The sequence below is a fragment of the Cotesia glomerata genome, linkage group LG3 (genome assembly GCF_020080835.1).
Source record: "Cotesia glomerata isolate CgM1 linkage group LG3, MPM_Cglom_v2.3, whole genome shotgun sequence".
Taxonomy (NCBI): Eukaryota; Metazoa; Arthropoda; class Insecta; order Hymenoptera; family Braconidae; genus Cotesia; species Cotesia glomerata.
The window spans coordinates 4143159-4161911 of NC_058160.1; the positions used below are offsets into that span (position 1 = coordinate 4143159).

General features: G+C 30.7%; 3 protein-coding genes across 3 annotated transcripts; 2 read left to right on the forward strand and 1 right to left on the reverse strand.

Annotated features, from left to right (window-relative positions):
* The first annotated feature begins 1101 nt into the window (after positions 1–1101).
* Positions 1102–9562, forward strand: LOC123260756 (ATP-binding cassette sub-family A member 7-like). Its single transcript, XM_044722056.1, has 13 exons — positions 1102–1109; positions 1153–1305; positions 1842–2055; positions 2147–2223; positions 2294–2492; positions 3212–3403; positions 3496–3778; positions 3859–3984; positions 4055–4267; positions 4358–4719; positions 7066–7357; positions 7453–7880; positions 9151–9562. The coding sequence occupies exons 2-13, from the start codon at positions 1157–1159 to the stop codon at positions 9400–9402; spliced, it is 2787 nt and encodes a 928-aa protein (XP_044577991.1). The 5' UTR covers positions 1102–1109; positions 1153–1156; the 3' UTR covers positions 9403–9562.
* On the forward strand, positions 9539–11509 carry LOC123260803 (rRNA-processing protein UTP23 homolog). Its single transcript, XM_044722154.1, has 3 exons — positions 9539–9670; positions 9738–9961; positions 11068–11509. The coding sequence occupies exons 1-3, from the start codon at positions 9551–9553 to the stop codon at positions 11477–11479; spliced, it is 756 nt and encodes a 251-aa protein (XP_044578089.1). The 5' UTR covers positions 9539–9550; the 3' UTR covers positions 11480–11509.
* A 1721-nt stretch (positions 11510–13230) lies between these two features.
* On the reverse strand, positions 13231–18580 carry LOC123260752 (enhancer of mRNA-decapping protein 4). Its single transcript, XM_044722041.1, has 4 exons — positions 18404–18580; positions 18200–18273; positions 16691–17423; positions 13231–15607 (listed from the first exon to the last, which is right to left on the reverse strand). The coding sequence occupies exons 2-4, from the start codon at positions 18244–18246 to the stop codon at positions 13250–13252; spliced, it is 3138 nt and encodes a 1045-aa protein (XP_044577976.1). The 5' UTR covers positions 18247–18273; positions 18404–18580; the 3' UTR covers positions 13231–13249.
* Positions 18581–18753: the final 173 nt, after the last annotated feature.

Below are 18753 nucleotides of genomic sequence, written 5' to 3' on the forward strand. Positions count from 1 at the left end.
TAAGTGCGAAATGTAAATAAATTTATATGAATACTAGAAGTAATATAACATTATTATTTATTTTATTATTTTGTGTAGATGAAAGGAATGAGCCTGCGTGAGTCGAAAGAAGAATCACGGCGAATGATTAAACTGTTCAGCTTGGAGGCTGAGAGAAAACTCAAAGTAAAAGAAATAAGTTTCGGGGCTAAAAGGCGACTCTGCTTGGCAATTGCGCTAATAGGCCACTCGGAAGTGCTAATCTTGGACGAACCAACTTACGGAGTGGATCCTCAGCATCGGAAACGGCTCTGGGAAATTCTGGGAACTTTCAAAGGCAGGAAGACGATAATTATGGCGACCAACTCGATGGAAGCCGCTGATACACTTGCAGACAGGATCGCGATCATCGCGAATGGAAGAATCGAGTGCTACGGATCGAAGGCTTATTTGAACCGACGTTATAACATTGGGTATGATTAGTGATGCGAAATGACGGTCATTTTCAACTTTGGTTAAATCACGAGCAATTGGCGTCATTTTTTTTTGTCCGTCACAAAAATTCATGAGAATTTTTTTTTCTTTTTACTAAAATTCCTCTCAAAGAAAAAAAAAATTAAACCAATCTATTTCATATGCAACCTCAATATTTTAATTATTTAAAACTAAATTCGTCTAAAAATTCTGACGGTAATAAACAAATTTGGTTTGCTCAACAACTTAGATGGAAAATGACCGTCAAAAATTTTTCGGTCAATTTTTTAGACTTAAGAATCCGGTGAAATTTGTTTGCTGAAATTGATTCTACATATTATTTGTTAAAAACAATCACTATATCTATTAATACGAACACAAAATTTATCTAAAAATTTTGACGATAGTAAACAAATCTGGCTTGCTCAACTACTTAGATAGAAAATGACCGTCAAAAATTTTTCGTTCATTTTTTGGTCAAGTTTAAAAATTTTTTTAATTTAGCTTTTAAATTAAATCGCCGTTTAATTTGAAAAATGACCGGTGGTCATTTTTTTTAAGTTGGTCAATTGACGTCAAATGACGAGCATATGTTTTGCTTCACATCACTAGGTATGATCTTAGTATGGTCATTAAGCCAGAGTGTGATCTTCCGAGTCTTCAGAAGCTGATCCAGGAACATTCACCCGATCCTGTTAGTCTCATGGGCAAGATGGGGATGATGGTCAATTTTAATGTCTCGAGAAACACGAGGTTTGCCCATTTGTTGAGCTTTTTGGAAAGCAATAAAGATTATTTGAGGATCAATGCTGTCTCACTTCAAGCAGCGAGTATTGAAGGACAATTTCGCAGGTCCAAATTATTTAATTAATTATTATCAGGGAAATATTTTTATACTTCTGGTATAAAAAGAGTCGTATACTTTTGGATTTTCCAATTTTTTTTTAATGACTTTTATTTGATTTATATTAGAGTTTTTTTTTTTAATTTTTTTTAATGATCAATAAAAATTGTGTCGTTTGAAAAATAAAAAATTAATGAACAGAATTTTCATAAAAAAATAAAAATCAATAGAATTAAATTTTGAATTAGTAACGAAATGCATTGAAGATTTGTATTATTCTTTTTAGAGAAAGTTTTTGTTAAAAAAAATATTTTTTATGGCTCATAAGTGTTCTCATTTAAAAATAAAATTGTAGTGAAGGAAACTTTTTTTTTATTGAGACCAAACAAATGAATAGAAATTATTCTGCATAAGAAATAAAAAAAAGATTTAACATTTAATAAAAATGTCAATGTATTTTAATAATAATACATTATTTACAACTCCAATTGTTACAGTACCGGTGTAACTATTTATTAATTCAAAAAATTTATGTACTTTACAGAATTGGGCTTATAAGTCACTTCAGAGAACGCGGAGCTTGGATCCCCAGTGACAAATTTGAATGGATAGTCCAGCGAAGAAGGAGAAAATTAATTCAAAACCAAAATAATTGGACCCGAGTTACCAAAGGTGCCCTACGTCGCCAGCAATTCGCTGCAATGCTCTATAAAAAAATACTGCATGTTATTGCATCATGGAACCCGTATCTATTTTCTGTAAAATAATATACGTCTAAATAATACCTTCTAGTGTAACTATTAATTAGTTACATCTAATTATTTTTAATAACAATAATTTTTTCTCAAGATTATATTCGCCTCGATTGCCTTGATTTTAACCATGATTGTTTCTGGGGCGTCAAAGTTTCCTAACATCCATTCACCGTGAGTTTTATTTAATTTTTAAAAGTAACAACTTTTATATTTATAGTTATAAAATTATTTTTTCTTCCAGAGAATTATTATTGAATCCTGATAATTATACCCTACAGAAATTAATTCCTCTGGTTTTTGTAGACGACGATGAAGATGCTCGAAGTTTCTTCACAATCTTCGACCAAACGTGTCAGAAATTCAATATGAGCCCCCTTCATATCACGCAAAATATGACAGCGTCGGACTTGATAGCTCATCCGGAAATGCATTCAATAAGCGTGAGTTTTAGAATAAAATTTATTTATTTCTTTGAAAAAGACCTAACAGCCAATGGCAAGTAACAAGGTCACTTAATTTTACATCATATAAATAAATTATGAATCTTTACATTCCCTAGCGGATCCGTATACACTGTGTATACTCGGTGTAAATTCGGTGTAAACTTGGTGTGGTGTATACTGGGGGGATACGGTAGATATATTTGGTATTTTTCGAATAAACACTATTAAGTATAGATAAAAAATACACTCGATATACTCGGTGTGAATTCGAATCATATACTTAATATGCCGAAGCTGCAGTTGAAATTTGTTGGAATTCTTTTTTAAAATATTAAGTAATTAATTATAGTCCATAAGCTTAGTTATTATTAAAAATAACATCAATTTTAACACTTGATCAAAAATTTTTAATCATGTAGTTTCCTCTACGAGAAAATAAAAATAAAACTTTCTGCTGCATGTATGGGTGGAATAGCAAGTCATGACAATAAAGTTAGCCGACATCTAAAAATTTTTAGAAGTTCTTTTATTGATTAAAATATAATTAAATAATTAAATAATTAGACCGTCGATATACAATAACCTTTAATTTAATCAGTAACTTATATTAAATAATTATATTAATTACATTCAATGATTTAAAGAAAAATTGGAAAAAGTCAAAATTGTTATTTTTATGTAATTATTAAACACATGTTATTATTTATTTAAAACAGTTTCGAGAGCGATATTTCATGGCAATTGATATTCTAAAAGATAATAAAATAGAATTACTGTACTCACCTGTCCTCATACACAGTGGACCAATATCGCTGAATTTGTTGCACAGCGCACTCTTATTGCATAATTCCCAGTCGATGGATACTCAAATAAACTTAATGAGTCGACCTCTGATGGACCCTGATAATGTAACTAAACACTAAATATTATATACCTACCTAATTAGCTTTATACTTAAAATTAATAGCAAATTTATGATCATTCTTTCTCGTTAACTCAGTGGCAATACCGAATAGCCCATGGAAAAGGCATAAAAAACTGGGAAAACGCCGTGGTCATCACAACCCTCTTCATTCTTCTACCGACTGTTGACCTGGGTGTCAGAGAGTCCAGAACAATTGCCAAGTTGCTGCAATTAAATACCCATCGGGTCAGTACGTTCGTTTATTGGCTGCCGACATATTTTATTGACATTATCATTTATTTGATTTCTCTGCTCATTACCTCCGTAATAAGTTTCTCAGCTTACCGACATGCTATTACTGTTTCACCAGTTGTTGTAGGTAATAATTAATAATTTATTTTATTAATAAATATTTTTTATGTAAAATTCATTAGTACATACTTGAATAATTTTTTTCAGCTGAATTATTTATTATCTTTTGGTGCTACGGGGCAGCAGCCATTGCAATGGGTTACTGCATTCAATTATGGACAAATCATACTGGAAGAGTTTATTTTTATATTATGATTATCAACTTATTAACTGGTTTTTTGAATTTTTCTTCTTAGATAAATTTATAAAAAATTAAATTTTTATTTTTATTTAAATTTTTCAGCAATCGTAATCAATCCAGAAATACTATTTCCGTTTATAATGTACAACATAAATCCAAATTTTCAAAAATACGCCGAAATAGTCTTCCACATATTTCCACCTTATGTTTTTTCCTGTGCAATAGGAAATTTCATCGCCATTAAATTGTACAATAAACAATGCTCTGAGCACAATGATTGTGACAATAAATTTGCTTTGGAAGATCCTTGTTGCTGTGAGTAAAATAAATTACGATATAATTAACTCATCATCATCATCATCATTATCAACCATTAAGTATGTAATTAATAAATTTATTTTTCAGACAACTGCGAACATAATTTATGCTTCAATCCATTGAACGAATGGATAGACTCGCAAACAGATGCCTCCTTTCGTCACTCGGTAATAAATGACGTTATTCTTTTGATTTCACAGGCGGTTTGCTTCCATTTGATACTTATTATTTTTGAGCCAACCAGCCGAAGAAGATGGTATGCTAATAAACCTCCTAAAGAAACAGTTGGTCCAAAAGAAGAAGATCTTGTTAAAGAACAAGAAATAATTGATAAATTAGTTGATCAATATGAAAAAAGTCAATTTGTTCCTAAAAGGAATGCCGTGATTGTCAAAGGCCTATCAGCTAAATATAAGAAAAAAGAAACTCTTCGCAATGTGAATTTTCGAGTAAGTATCCTAATTATTAATTTAAATAAATAATCTATATTATTAAGAGAATAAGCAAAATATTGTAGCCAGTATATTTATATAATAAAACGGCTTTTTATGGTTAAATTTGGTATCGTAGGAAAGGTCTTAACCTGAAGATGTTCCTTTTCAATGTTTCATATCAACGGTCTAATTAACAATTTTTCTAACTCCTTATTTTTTAGAGGGTGATTTTTTAACATTTTGATGTAGCAATAGTCCAATTATAAATTATTTGAATGATTCAAACCAAAATATTATACCTTTATTAGATATTAATAATATTAAATGGTTTTTTTAAGTGATAATAAATTTTTAACTAATTGTTTTTTTCGTACAAATGGAAGATTCTTTAAAATGGAGTTAGACAATTTGCTAATTAGAACGTCGATATGCTTTTCTAAAATAGTTTATTTATTATGATAAGTTTTCGAAGTAGTTATAAATAGATTCGAATTTAGCGATAAACAAAATTTGTTTATTTATTTATTTTGTTTTATACACGTCAATATGGTTACATGTCAAAAATAAATTTATATAATTAAAAGACTAAGAAAAATTTAGTAACGGGTATTGGGAAATCAGCCGGGGGCGTGGCTTCTCTTTGCGGCAGAAGCAGTTACTACTGTAAAACGCATTTTTAAATAAGCTTCCATGTTTTTATATTCAATCGTGGATTTACACGTTGTATTAAATCGAATTTTTGATAGAAATTTAATAAATAATGAAAATTTCAATTCAATAAATTTGTGAATTTGCATGATACTGAAATCAGTAGACAAATTTTAGAAAAGTTTCACTTTTAGTTTCTTCAAATTTCTATAGGTGAATTCTTTCTATTATTTTTTTTTTTTTTTTTGTAAGAATCTGTTTGTTAAAAAAATCCAAAAAATTGTCAGATATCTTTTACTTTCAGCATCATGAATTTGCAAGTACTCAGCCCAGTAATAAAAATTTTTAATTATTTAAAAATTATTCATGCGACTTATTCTTATTACTGTAGTTATAAAATTGCAACTATAATTACAATTCTTTATTTTACAAAAACATTTATTTAGTTATTTAAGTAATGTAAATCTGTCGTATTACATTGTATTTCAAAAATTCACAGCTTATAATTACTGTTTTTTTTTTTTGTGATTACAAAAATATTTATGTTAATTGGTATAAACTCATTTTTGGTGAAATGTAATGAACACACTCTCTTTGACTGTGTAACTTTATTTCAGATTTTTAATGCTTTTATCCAAGCTAATCAGCGGTCTATAACTTCACCAAATTTATTTTTTATCACCACAGAACTAGAATTTGTCGGAGGAAAAGTATAAAATCAAACTTCTTACTAGACTTGCTAATGACATTAAAGTTAACCGACGTTCAACAATTTTAGATTTTTTTTATTAATTAAATTAGAACAAAAAAGATATTTTTACAAAATTGCACGTATAATTTTTAAAACTTTCTACATGTGAAATTTTTTCAATTAATTTTTTTTTTTTTTAATTTTTTCAATAAAAGAACTTCTAAAAATTTTTAGATGTCGGCTAACTTTATTGTCATGACTTGCTATTCCACCCATACACGCAGCAGAAAGTTTTATTTTTATTTTCTCGTGGAGGAAACTACATGATTAAAAATTTTGATCAAGTGTTAAAATTGATGTCATTTTTAATAATAACTAAGCTTATAGACTATAATTAATTACTTAATATTTTAAAAAAGAATTCCAACAAATTTCAACTGCAGCTTCGGCATATTATATGACATTAGCTGTTTATACTCGACCTGCATAGAGTAGTTCGCATTTGATCCGTCAACTAGCGTATTTAAGTGGATGATTTCCCAATATCCTTATCGTAAATTGGGTTTGATATTTTTTAGCGATAGTTATTTATGATTTAAATAATTGAGAGAGAGAAAGGAAAATTTTGTGACGAGCATATTATTATTTTTAAAGGAATTTTTATAGTTTAATTTCGTATCATCAGAAAGGTCTTGATAAGAATAAGTGTCTTTTGGTATATAAATTTATATATTTTTTAGTAGTCAATTTTTTATTTCAAGTTTTTGAAGGAGTTTTTAATAGTTTTTTGGTTCTATAAATTTGTTTGGTCACATTTGTCCATTAAATTATTTGTCATTGATCCTGTGATAGCACTATTATTTTTTAAATTTATTTAAAAAGTACCCAAACTATTAGTGTGATTATAAATATAAAAAAATCATTAAGCCAAAGTTTTCTTATTCATAATTCGTAAATCTCGGCAGTCGCATAGTGACTGCAGGTTGCCAGTTATTATTATTATATTAATTTATGTTTATTAGATCAATAGACGGGAATGTTTTGGATTGTTGGGGATGAATGGAGCTGGGAAAACAACAATTTTTCGGGCACTTGTTGGCGAATCACGAGCTAATATTGAAAAAGCATTAATTTGTGGTATCGATTCTTCCCTAAATGATGATAAATTTTACGGAATGATTGGATACTGTCCTCAAAAAGGCGGGCTAATTGATTTTCTCACTGGAAGACAGAGTTTATTTTTCTTCGCAGCTTTAAGAGGAGTCCCTTGGAAGAATATTCGCGATGAAGTTGATAAATGGCTTGATATTTTTGGTAATTTAAAACTAACTTTTTCCAAACATCCAAAAATTGAGTTATAAAATCAAAAGAGTCCGAATGTTTAATTAAAAATTTGTATTTAATAACAGATATGTTGGAATTTGAAAACATTCCTCTGAAAAATTGCGCGTGGGGTGTGAGAAGAAAAATGTGCGTGTTACAAAGTCTTATTGGGGACTTACCGATTATTTTCCTGGATGAACCTTCTTCTGGGATGGACATAATTGGCCGTAGTGCGCTTGATGAGACTCTGTATCAGCTTCGTGAAATGGGTAAATGTATCTTCTTGACGACACACAGCATTGAAGAAGCAGAAGCTCTTTGCGACCGGGTGGGAATTTTAGCAGACGGTTATTTGGCCACTGTGGGATCTTGCGAACGTCTTGTTGAAAAACAGGGAAATAAATTTATTTTGAAGGTTATTTTAGACCCACAAACGTCGTTGTACACTGTTGATTTTATTTTGAAGTCTATCGAAGAAGCGCTTCCATCTTCTGTGTTTTTGGGCCGTCATCTTGTAAGTAAATTTGAATCTGAAGATATATATAGAATATTTACGATACGAGAGTTAGTTGACAACTGTCAATTTTTTTAATTTTTATATCAAATCAATTACAATAAAAAAATGGTTCTAAAAATTTCTACTTATAATTTTTACAGGTGGAATTTTTTTATTAAATTTTTTTCATAATTTCGTTGAAAAAAGTATTAAAAAAAATTAAAAGAAAAAATGTAATTTGTAGAAAATTTTAGAAAAAATTATTTTTCAACACAAATAAAAAAATTTTTTCTGGAATCGTTATGACCTTAAAGTTAGCAGTCGCTTGACCATTTTTTAATTTTATTTAACAAACAAATTTGTTATTTTTTAATTTTTTAAAATCTCTACATCTCAATTTTTTTTTTGCTAAAATTTATCTGTGACAATAATTTTTAAAATTATCAATTATCTGCTAAATTAATTTTAATAGAATCGTTTTCTATTTTTTTTAAATCTAAAATTTAATAATTTCAATTAATTAATTATGAAAATTTAATTAGCATTTAACATTTAAATTAACATTTAAAAATTTTTATAATTTATTTTGTTGAAAAATAATTTTTTAAAAATTAAAACAAAAATTTTCACATGTACAAAATTTTAAAAATTATACGTGAAATTTTTTAAAAATATTTTCTTAGTTCTAATTTTTAATTAATAAAAAAAATCAAAAATTTTTGAGTGTCGGCTAACTTAATTTCCATTAGCCGAGATTTAAAAATTTTTAAGATTTTTTTTTTCATTAAAAAAATGATTACAAAAAAATAAAAAAAAATTTTTATTTGAAAAAAAATTTTAAAAACTGTAAGTGCAATTTTTTAAAAATTTTTTTTTTGGTTCTAATTTAATTATTCAAAAAAATTAAAAACGTCGGCTAACTTTCGTATTATTTAACTTCAGTGTCATGAATATTCAATAATTCATTAAAATTTGTTTAAGAAATAAATTGCTGCAAAAAAAAATTAGAAAAAAAAATTGACATGTAAAAATTTTAAAAAATAAAAAATGCAATTTTTTAAAAATAATTTTTCGAAACAAATTTGTTTGTTAAATAAAATTACAAACGATCGAGTGACTGCTAACTTAAATGTCATAAATTATTTTCTTTATAAATTTTATGTGTTATAATTTTATTTTTAATATGCGCATAATCTAATAATTAAAATAATTACCTAACCTATAATTAAGTGTCAAGTTTAGTAATAATAATAATTATTATTATTGTTATTATTAACATTGTTCGCAGGATGTATTGTCATATGAATTCGAAAAAACAGACGACCTTGAGAGTGTATACAGTATCCTGAATGCCGTGAAATTAAAACACTCTGAAATAACAAACTATTTTATAAACCAGCAAAGTCTTGAGCAAGTTTATCATCAACTCAGTAGAGAAATTTATCATCAAGAGGAAGACTCTGACCAAATGTCTCCTGTTCAGAGACTCATGGAAGCAATTCGGATTTTTGAACGTCGTAGCACTGACATGACGTTTTAGCAACATTAGCAACTTGACAGGTAAATACTTGATCATGCGCAAGAGGTCTTTGATCGTATATATAGTTTCTAGAAAAGACTACTCAGTTCGTCCTGAACCACGTGGTGTTTACGTTTATATATTTTGTATCAATTAACCTAAAACAAAAATGAAAGTAAAAAGGTTAAAAAAAGCAAAAAAACATTTGGCTTTTTACATTAATAATTATAAATTTCGTCAACCGTATCAAGTGTTAGTTGATGGAACTTTTTGTTTTACTGCTTTAGCGGTAAGTAAATAAAATTACTTAATCTAGATATTGATAAATTTCAACAATTATATTTATTTTCTTACAGAATAAAACAAATATTCGGGAACAAATTCCCAAATATTTACAAGGAGAAGTTAAATTATTGACAACTTCCTGCATTGCCAAGGAAGTTGAAAATCTCGGGCATACATTTTACGGAGCGTTGACGATATTGAAAAATTTTCCGTTGCACAAGTGTGATCATGAAAAGGCTCCAACATCTGCTGCTAAATGTGTCCTGTCGATGCTTAAGGGAAATAATCCTTCGAGGTAAATTATAAAAAATAGGCTTGTGTAATATTTTTATTATGATTATTTTGATGTGAAACGCTCAAATTAAAAAAACGTCATTCGGCCGCACCCGAAATGGAAGATAGATTTCACAGAGTGAATTATCATCTTATCTTAATTTCATTAGAATCTGTTGAGAATTCTCGATAGAATAACATTTATAAGTCGTTTGTACTACACATTACCTTAAAATGGTTCAATTGCAATTTTAACTTTGATAAAATAACTAAAAATGGTCAAAATGTCAATGTTCTATACGTCAAATTAAAGGTAATTTCATGAGCTTTCACGTAAATTTATCAAAAATTATCGATTTCTTTTCAATCGAAAGTTATACATCAATAAAGTTACCGAAAACGTGATTTTTACCATTTTGATAATTTTGAGGAGCTACCATTTCTAAACTTATTGACGAATTTCGCTCATTTTTGGGCTTATGCAAGCTAATTGTCCAAGGAATCTATATACTAAATTTTATTAGCTGTTGAAAATTCTCGATAGAATAACATTTATAAGTCGTTTGTACTACACATTACCTGAAAATGCTTCAATTGCAATTTTAACTTTGATAAAATAATTAAAAATGGTCAAAATGTCAATGTTCTATACGTCAAATTAAAGGTAATTTCATGAGCTTTCACGTAAATTTATCAAAAATTATCGATTTATTTTCAATCGAAAGTTATACATCAATAAAGTTCTTTAAAGTACAATTTTAAAGAGCTACCATTTCTAAACTTATTGACGGATTTTGCTCATCTTCGAACTCATTCAAGGTTATTATCCAAAGAATATGTGTACCAAGTTCCGTCTAAATCTGTTGAGAATTGTAGGTGTTATCGTGTATACAAGCCGCGTTATATTACATATACATATATAAACTTTCGAACCAATACTATTTTTGAGCCATACTCGGCTAGTTAGATGATATTATAGCAAAATTCCGGCTTAATTTTGACATAAAGACCAATGCAATAGATAGATTTCAATGAAATCTACCTAAAAATTTCAATTAAAAAAATTACAATGAAATTTTTGCCATACTAGATTGCTGTAATAATTAAATTATATTAATTTAATTACAGGTATATAGTAGCGACACAAGATGCAGCTCTGCAAGCAAAATTAAAATTGATTCCTGGAGTTCCCACGATGTATTTACACGGTCCGGCGCCGATTTTAGCACCTCCTTCAGAAGAAGACAAAGGAAGCGCTGAATTTTCAAACCAAGTGAGCGTTAAAAATGCCGACGTAGAAAGATTAAAACAACTGAAAGAATCTATGGCGAAAAAAGGATTATTACCACAAACTCCTCGACCAAGTCAGGAGTTAATAAAAGTTAAGCGTAAGAAAGGCCCGAATCCTCTGAGCTGTAAGAAGAAGCAGAAGAAACCGACTCTTACTCAACCAGCTCCAAGCTCTGGTAAAGTCAGAAAACGTCAACGAGTTAAAGTATCAGCGCACATTAAAGAAGCTCTTAAACAGTCGATAAAATAATAAAATAAAATAAAATAAATTTATAAGAAATTTTATTATTATTTATTAATATAATACATAATAATACATGTCTTTAGATTTATGAGAAAAAATATCTGGCCTTATAATATAGTCTTAGTTTTAAAGTTATTTTATTAATGTCTTATGGTTAAATCTAAATAACTTATTTCTAAAATTGCTTAGATAAAAAAGAAAAACTGCCAACTATAATTTCAAAGAAAAATATTAATGATTGTAGTGAGTTAATTCATATCAATCAACACTGCCAAAAGCTTAAAAAAAATCAAAATTAAATTTTGTTCTTTACAGTGAAGTTAGTAAAAATAATCTTGAAAAAAGAAAAATATACAAACTGAGTATAAGATGGTAAAAAAAAATATTCTGTAAGTAATATAATTTTAAGACTAGCATGAATAACCCGAGCACTTGTTCTTAAACTTACTACAGCTTATTATATTACTAAAAAAAAGTTAGTCATACGAATCACATATCTTTACATTATAAAATATCAGCCGGTGTTTTTAGAATCACGGAAGTTTAAGGGAGAACACCACTGTGACGATCGAAAAAAAGAAATGATTTTCGGGAGTTTTTTTGACAGAGAAAATAAAGGAGTTTAGTGATCGGATTTTTTTTTATTTTATTAAGGGTACATTAAAGATTATTACCCTAAATTTTTATTAAAAAATATTGAATTATTACAAAGTTATTAACTATCTCGTAGAGCACTAGAGAAAATTTCCCCCTCCATGGTCGGTTCGATAACTCAAAAACGGATCATCTGAAAATAAAAACCCAAATTGCTTTTTAATCAGTGAAGATGTAGTTATCGTCGCACGTACGGAATTTTGAAAATTTTAATTTTTTAAAAATGGCGACTGAAAATTTTTACACTATTCTTACTTTTTTTTTTTTTGTTTTAACCCGGCTAAAAAATTCTTTAAAATAAAAATTTTTCAAATTCCGTACGTGCAATAATAACTACATCCTTACTGATTAAAAAGCAATTCGGGTTTTTATTTTTAGATGATCTGTTTTTGAGTTATCGAACCGACCATGGAGGGGGGAAATTTTCTCTCGTGCTCGACGAGATTGTTAAGGTAGTGTCTCCACGAAAAGCATACTTCAAGAAACTTATGGAATTTTTTTTATCGAAATATAAATATATTAATAATTCACCAGCAAAATTTCAGATCAATTCACTGTACCGTTTTTGAGTAATTAATTTTTTAAATTGCATCTTTTACACGTAGAGGTATAGAGAGATGGTAAAATTAGTATGAAATCTATTTGCATCACTCGAGTGGTACAGAAGATTTCATACTAACTTTACCATCTCTCTATACCTCTACGTGTAAAAGATGCAATTTCGAAAATTAATTACTCAAAAACGGTGTGGTAAATTGATCTGAAATTTTGCTGGTGAATTGTTAATATATTTATCTTTCGATAAAAAAAAATTCCATAATTTTCTTGAAATATGCTTTTCGTGGAGGTACTACCTTAATAACTTTGTAATAATTAAATATTTTTTAATAAAAATTTAGGGTAATAATCTTTAATGTACCCTTAATAAAATAAAAAACCCCCGATTCCCAAATTCTTTTATTTTCCGTCAAAAAAATTCCCGAAAATCACCTCTTTTTTTTCAATCGTCACAGTGGTGTTCCCCCTTAAGGACTTCTGGAGCTCGGTTGCCAGTCTTAAACATTCTTTTGATTCTTACCTATTTTTAAATAATCAATTTTTAGCAATAATGTTAATTATTACTTAAGAGTGTTGCTGGTTAAGAAGAGCTTGGGCAGCCATCGACAGCATCTTCATGCGCTTGGACAATCGATGAACTGGATTAGCATTCATAAAAGTCGTCAACTGTGTCTGAAGAGTCATCAAAACAACACCCATGTGCTCACGAGTTACCGGATCATTAGGATCCAAATTCAAGACTGCTTCTTCAAGCCACTTGTTCTTCAGTTCCGTGCGATGACCAAGGTCCGCCGACAGTTGTTGCACCAAAGACAAAATAACTGGCTGTGCAAGGATGCTGCGACCTCCAGATTGACTACTAAAGACTTTCTGAGGCTCAATTCTATCGCAAACAAGTACCACAAGTCCAAGGTCACTTGCACTGAGTGCATATTGAAATGCGTGAGACAGCTGACCTTTTTGGAGATAACCAAGTACCCTCAATTGGCCGTCCGCCGGACTCGAAGCCGTGATACCAGGTGTCGTGGCTCTTGACCTGGCCTGGATGTCCATCATATGCTGGCCCATGTTCTCTCTAATAGACTCTCTGACCGACCTGAGGATTCCTTCCTGCAAATTGTTAAACCCACGTGTGACTTCAGTCTCAAGTTCTTCGCGAACTAAACGCGACAACTCTTCGCTTTGTAACTCGTTTTTCTTCTGGTATTCTTTCTCCAGACTCGCTTTAACATTATTAAGATACTGGTTAGTTCCCACTGAGAAAGACACTTGGATTTGCTTGAACATATTCTGACAGGCATTGTCAAATCCCGGGAGCAAGGTGCTTTCAAAAGAACTTTTGAAAGACTCAGTTAAAACAGACTTTGCCGCATTGACAATAATATCACGCATTTGATTGCTGGTGATCAACTGCGTGAAATTTTCTCTCATTAAATCATCTATTTTTTCAACCTCTAATTTAAACTGATTTTTCAGCGGGTCTACAACATCAGTAACTACCCTCGGTAAAGTTGACTGAATATTTTCTTTAACCGTCGTCTCGACAGTAGTCAAAAATTCATTTTGTCGAGCCAGTCTTCCGTAGATGGTTTGCTCAATGTTCGCGAGCTGCTGCTGAGACACGCGCGAAAACGCGCTCTCAACTCTCGTCAGTACAGGTGTATCCTGCCTTAATCTCGAAACTTCCGACCTTAACTCTCTCAATTCTTGATGTTGGTCCTGGATGATTTCAAAAAGTCCATCAATTTTGGTGGTGAGAGACGCGACTGCTTTGTTGGTAACCAGCCAGGCTTCTTGGGAGACTAACTTAGACTCTTTTGGCACTATGTCGTCCTTGGGAAGGTCTTCAGGTTCCAAGTGAACGTCCTTGAGCATCACTACAGGGATATTAGACCAGTTTTCTTCGTCTTTATTAACCGACTCAATTTCTTTAAAGTCTTCCTCTTCTTCGTCATCCTCGGGCTCGGCTAGAGACAAAATTTCTCTTACTTCTCTCGAAGGACTGCTACCTCCGCTCTGCTGAGCGCGCTCTCGCTCGCTGGTCGCCAGAGGTACATCCGAAGTGTTTAACGCGTGGACTGCTTGAGCTAGTGAAGGACTAGCGGACAAGACATTGCCGAGTTCCGGGCTGGTAGATCCAGACAAGTTGTTTTCTTTTTTAGCTGGTGAGCTAAAAGCGTCGGGAGTCATGAGATTCAAGCTCGCGTGGTTGGCTTCCAGAGATCCAGAGACTGTCTCATCGCCATTTTCCTCGACGACACCGTTCTGCTCATGTCTGATATGCTGCAGGTCTTCAGAGTAGTCCAGAGAGTCGTGAGTAAGTGTGTCCATCATGCAGCCGCTGGTGAGCTGTCGTGCTGGCTGGAAGGCAATGTGACACTCTTGGAGTGACTTAGGTTGGACTAGATACATGCGAATTACTAACTGCTCGTCGCTCTCTTCATCTAGGGGACAGAGATCTTCCAATGACTCACCGGTGGGTCGGACTTTACGCATACCAGCGTCGACGATTCCGAAACTCAGAATCGGGTATGGAAGTCGAAATTCTGAAATTGTTGATATACAGGCTAGACCGTCGCCAGTATCTTTGGCGATGCTGAGGATGTAAAGACCTTTGTTACAGATGTCGGATAGCAGAAGGAAGCCTGCGGATAAATCAAGCCCTGCTTTTAGCATCGGCATCTTGCCGCTTGATGGAGAGGGCTGGAATTTTATTGTTTGAAGACATTTCCACTTTTCACAAGACCAAACTTTTAACTCAGTATTGTTATCACACCCAGTGATGGCAAATCGCCAAAATTGGGCTTCTGAGTTGTAGTTTTTGTGGTCGTCGAGGAAGAAAAGAGATGAAACTGGTCGCCCGTCGTGAGGCTTCCATTGGTGGAGGCAACAAGCCTCTTGAAGGGTGTTGTTGTAAACTACCTGGAAAATATTATTTATTTTAGATAATTTATCGGATAAATATTTGAAAATTTAATTATTAAACTAGCAACCTTGCAGTCACTATGTGACTGCCGTTACTTGTGAACTATAAATAAATAAAATTTTTCTTTATTAAATAATGATTTTCGTTATACTGCACTGTATTTTTTTTAACTTTTGATGTTTTTAAAGATATAAGCTCATCCCGATGTTACACTCATCAAGAGCTTTTATTTGAGTACCCACATGCATTTTGATATATATATATATATACATATATATATAAATATATGAAAAATTGATGTGAGTACTCAAATGACAGGTCTTGATGAGTATAATGTCGGGGTGAGCTTATATCTTTGAAAATGTCAATAGTTCACGAGATACAGGGTCATTTCTTAATTATTTTCGCTCTATTAAATAATGACTTCTGTTAAACTGCACTGTACTTCCTTAAATATTGATGTCTTTAAAGATATAAGCTCATCCCGATGTTACACTCATCAAGAGCTTTCATTTGAATACCCACATGCATTTTGATATATTTTTCATATATACATATATATAATATATATAAATATACGAAAAATTAATGTGGGTACTCAAATGAAAGGTCTTGATGAGTGTAACATCGGGATGAGCTTATACCTTTAAAAATGTCAATAGTTCACGAGATACAGGGTCATTTCTTAATTATGTATCTAGAGATAGAGCATTTTCGAATGCAGCCTAAATACTTATTTATCATCATAAATTGACTATTGGTGAGAATGATATGAAACCATTAAAAGGCAAAACTTCAGGTCAAGACTTTTCCAACGATACCAAATTTAACCATAAAAATCCATTTTATCATCTAAACACACTGGCCACAAAATTTTGCTTATTCTCTTAATAATGTAGATTAAACTTTAAGTGTTTTTTTTTTTTTCATAAAAATTAAAACTTAATTTCAATTTTAATTTAAATTACCAGAGCAAACAATTCAAGTTTTAATTTATTATAAATTTAATAATTGATTAAATTTATTATTTTAAAATAAAATTAACGTTAACAAAAGTATCAAAATATAATTTAAATTACCTGGAAGAACTTAACTTCTCCATCAAGACTTGCAGTAGCTATTGCAGTACCGTCTGGGCTGAGAATGGCCTCGACAATAGTCGACTCATGCTGGCAAATTTCAGCAAAGCCTCCACAGCCTTTGACAGCTGGGTCGCTTATCGCCAGAGGTCCAGATCCTAATTGCGCATAGACATTGTCAATAGACCATAGTTCTGCGACAGCACCTCGCGTGACCATAAGCAGCTTTGAAACATCATCCGTTTCACCGGTATCTTCATCAGGAATAAATGGACACCAGATTACGCGGTGGCTGGTCGGCGTCACTACCTCGGAATTAACAAGCAGCAAAAGATTGCAGACTAACTGAGCTGCTGTGGAAACTATCGTGTGAACAAAAAAGCTACCCGTGTGGTCGATGCAAGCCAGAATCACGTTCTGTACGTGGGCGAATGCGAGATCTTGGATCACGCCTCGCATTCCTCGCAGAAGAGCTCGTTGCTCGGAATCTTTATATACTACCCTGACAACACCAGCTCCGCTTCCAGCTTTTATTCCATATGCGAGGTACTTTCCCGACATATGAACGGCCAGAAGTTGTCCAGTATAATAGTGTGACTCCCATGTGAAGTCGACGATGTTTTTTAATTTTACTTTTGAACTCCCGTGATCGTGTTCTCCACGCGATGGTATTACTGTTACATCTGTGCTGTATACATCCGCTGAGTGATGATCTTCCTGGCCATTGAACTCTCTGTCAATTAATTTAATAAAAATGAATTAATTAATAATACTAAATTTAGCCGAGGTTTTTAATTTTTTTTTAATAATTAAGTTAGAACAAAAAAAAATATTTAAAAAAAATTGCATTTAGTTTTTAAAGTTTTTTTCAAATGAAAATTTTTTTTTATTTTTTTGTAATTATTTTTTGAATGAAAAAAAAATCTTAAAAATTTTTAAATATCGGCTAACTTAATTTTCATTTATTAACAATACTAAAGTTAGCCGACGTTTTTAATTTTTTTTTTAATAATTAAATTAGAACAAAAAAAAATATTTTTAAAAAATTGCACTTACAGTTTTTAAAGTTTTTTTCAAATAAAAATTTTTTTTTATTCTTTTGTAATCATTTTTTTAATGAAAAAAAAAATTTTTTAATTTTTAAATATCGGCTAACTTAATTTTCATAATTAATTAATTGAAATTATTAATTTTTAGATTAAAAAAAAATAGAACACAATTCTATTAAAATTAATTTAGCATATATTTGGTAATTTTAAGAATTATTATCACAGATAAGTTTTGGCAAAAAAAAATTGACATGTAGAAATTTAAAAAAATAAAAAAATACCAAATTTGTTTGTTAAATAAAATTAAAAAATGGTCAAGCGACTGCTATCTAACGTCATAACGATTCAAGAGAAAATTGTTTAATTTGTGTTGAAAAATAATTTTTTCGGTAAATTAAAAAAAAACCTTGGAATGCCAAAGATTTTTAGTTGATGATAAATATAATAATCAATTACATACACAGTCTGTTTGTGAGATCTCAATCCATCTTCTTCGACTTTAAACATGATGAAAAAATTGGATGCTCCTTACAACTACAAGAAAGATAAAAAAATTATAATAAAATTATCAGTTGACAAATTCTAACCTAAACCGGTGACACGTTTGTATTTGCATGCGACTGTTTGCGAAAATATATGTATAGTGTACTAATTACATATTTACCTGAGGTTCAATTATAAATTTAACAATACTTTTAAGAATCGTTATTGTTCTCAGCTACGCAGCATTACTAGCTCACTTAAAAATAATCAGTGGTATGTGTACGTCGGCGAAGGGATTTTCTCACGATGAAAAAATTACTTGCCGAAAGCCAAATGCTATTGCTATATATATAGATACTTGTAGTACATGAATGTCAGACATTTCTCATCATGGCCCGCTACAGCACTTTTATTTAAAATTTACGATTTATTTGTAGTAAGCCTTTTGCTCACAAGATGGCAGGTCTGTAAAAATGTTTTTTTTCCAGGTGTTACAATTAATTTAAATAATTAGAAAATTTATTTAATTGT

What these genes read in the sequence shown, in the direction of transcription:
- LOC123260803 (XM_044722154.1), top strand. Translation starts at nt 9,551, where the DNA reads ATGAAAGTAAAAAGGTTAAAAAAAGCAAAAAAACATTTGGCTTTTTAC. An exon ending in TTTGTTTTACTGCTTTAGCG is followed by an intron (nt 9,671 to 9,737) that starts GTAAGTAAATAA and finishes ATTTTCTTACAG; the next exon opens with AATAAAACAAATATTCGGGA. An exon ending in AAGGGAAATAATCCTTCGAG is followed by an intron (nt 9,962 to 11,067) that starts GTAAATTATAAA and finishes ATTTAATTACAG; the next exon opens with GTATATAGTAGCGACACAAG.
- LOC123260752 (XM_044722041.1), bottom strand. Translation starts at nt 18,246, where the DNA reads ATGTTTAAAGTCGAAGAAGATGGATTGAGATCTCACAAACAGACTGT. An exon ending in AGATCTCACAAACAGACTGT is followed by an intron (nt 17,424 to 18,199) that starts GTATGTAATTGA and finishes ATTAATTGACAG; the next exon opens with AGAGTTCAATGGCCAGGAAG. An exon ending in GAGAAGTTAAGTTCTTCCAG is followed by an intron (nt 15,608 to 16,690) that starts GTAATTTAAATT and finishes AATATTTTCCAG; the next exon opens with GTAGTTTACAACAACACCCT.
- LOC123260756 (XM_044722056.1), top strand. Translation starts at nt 1,157, where the DNA reads ATGGGCAAGATGGGGATGATGGTCAATTTTAATGTCTCGAGAAACACG. An exon ending in ATTGAAGGACAATTTCGCAG is followed by an intron (nt 1,306 to 1,841) that starts GTCCAAATTATT and finishes TGTACTTTACAG; the next exon opens with AATTGGGCTTATAAGTCACT. An exon ending in TTTGGAAGATCCTTGTTGCT is followed by an intron (nt 4,268 to 4,357) that starts GTGAGTAAAATA and finishes TTTATTTTTCAG; the next exon opens with ACAACTGCGAACATAATTTA.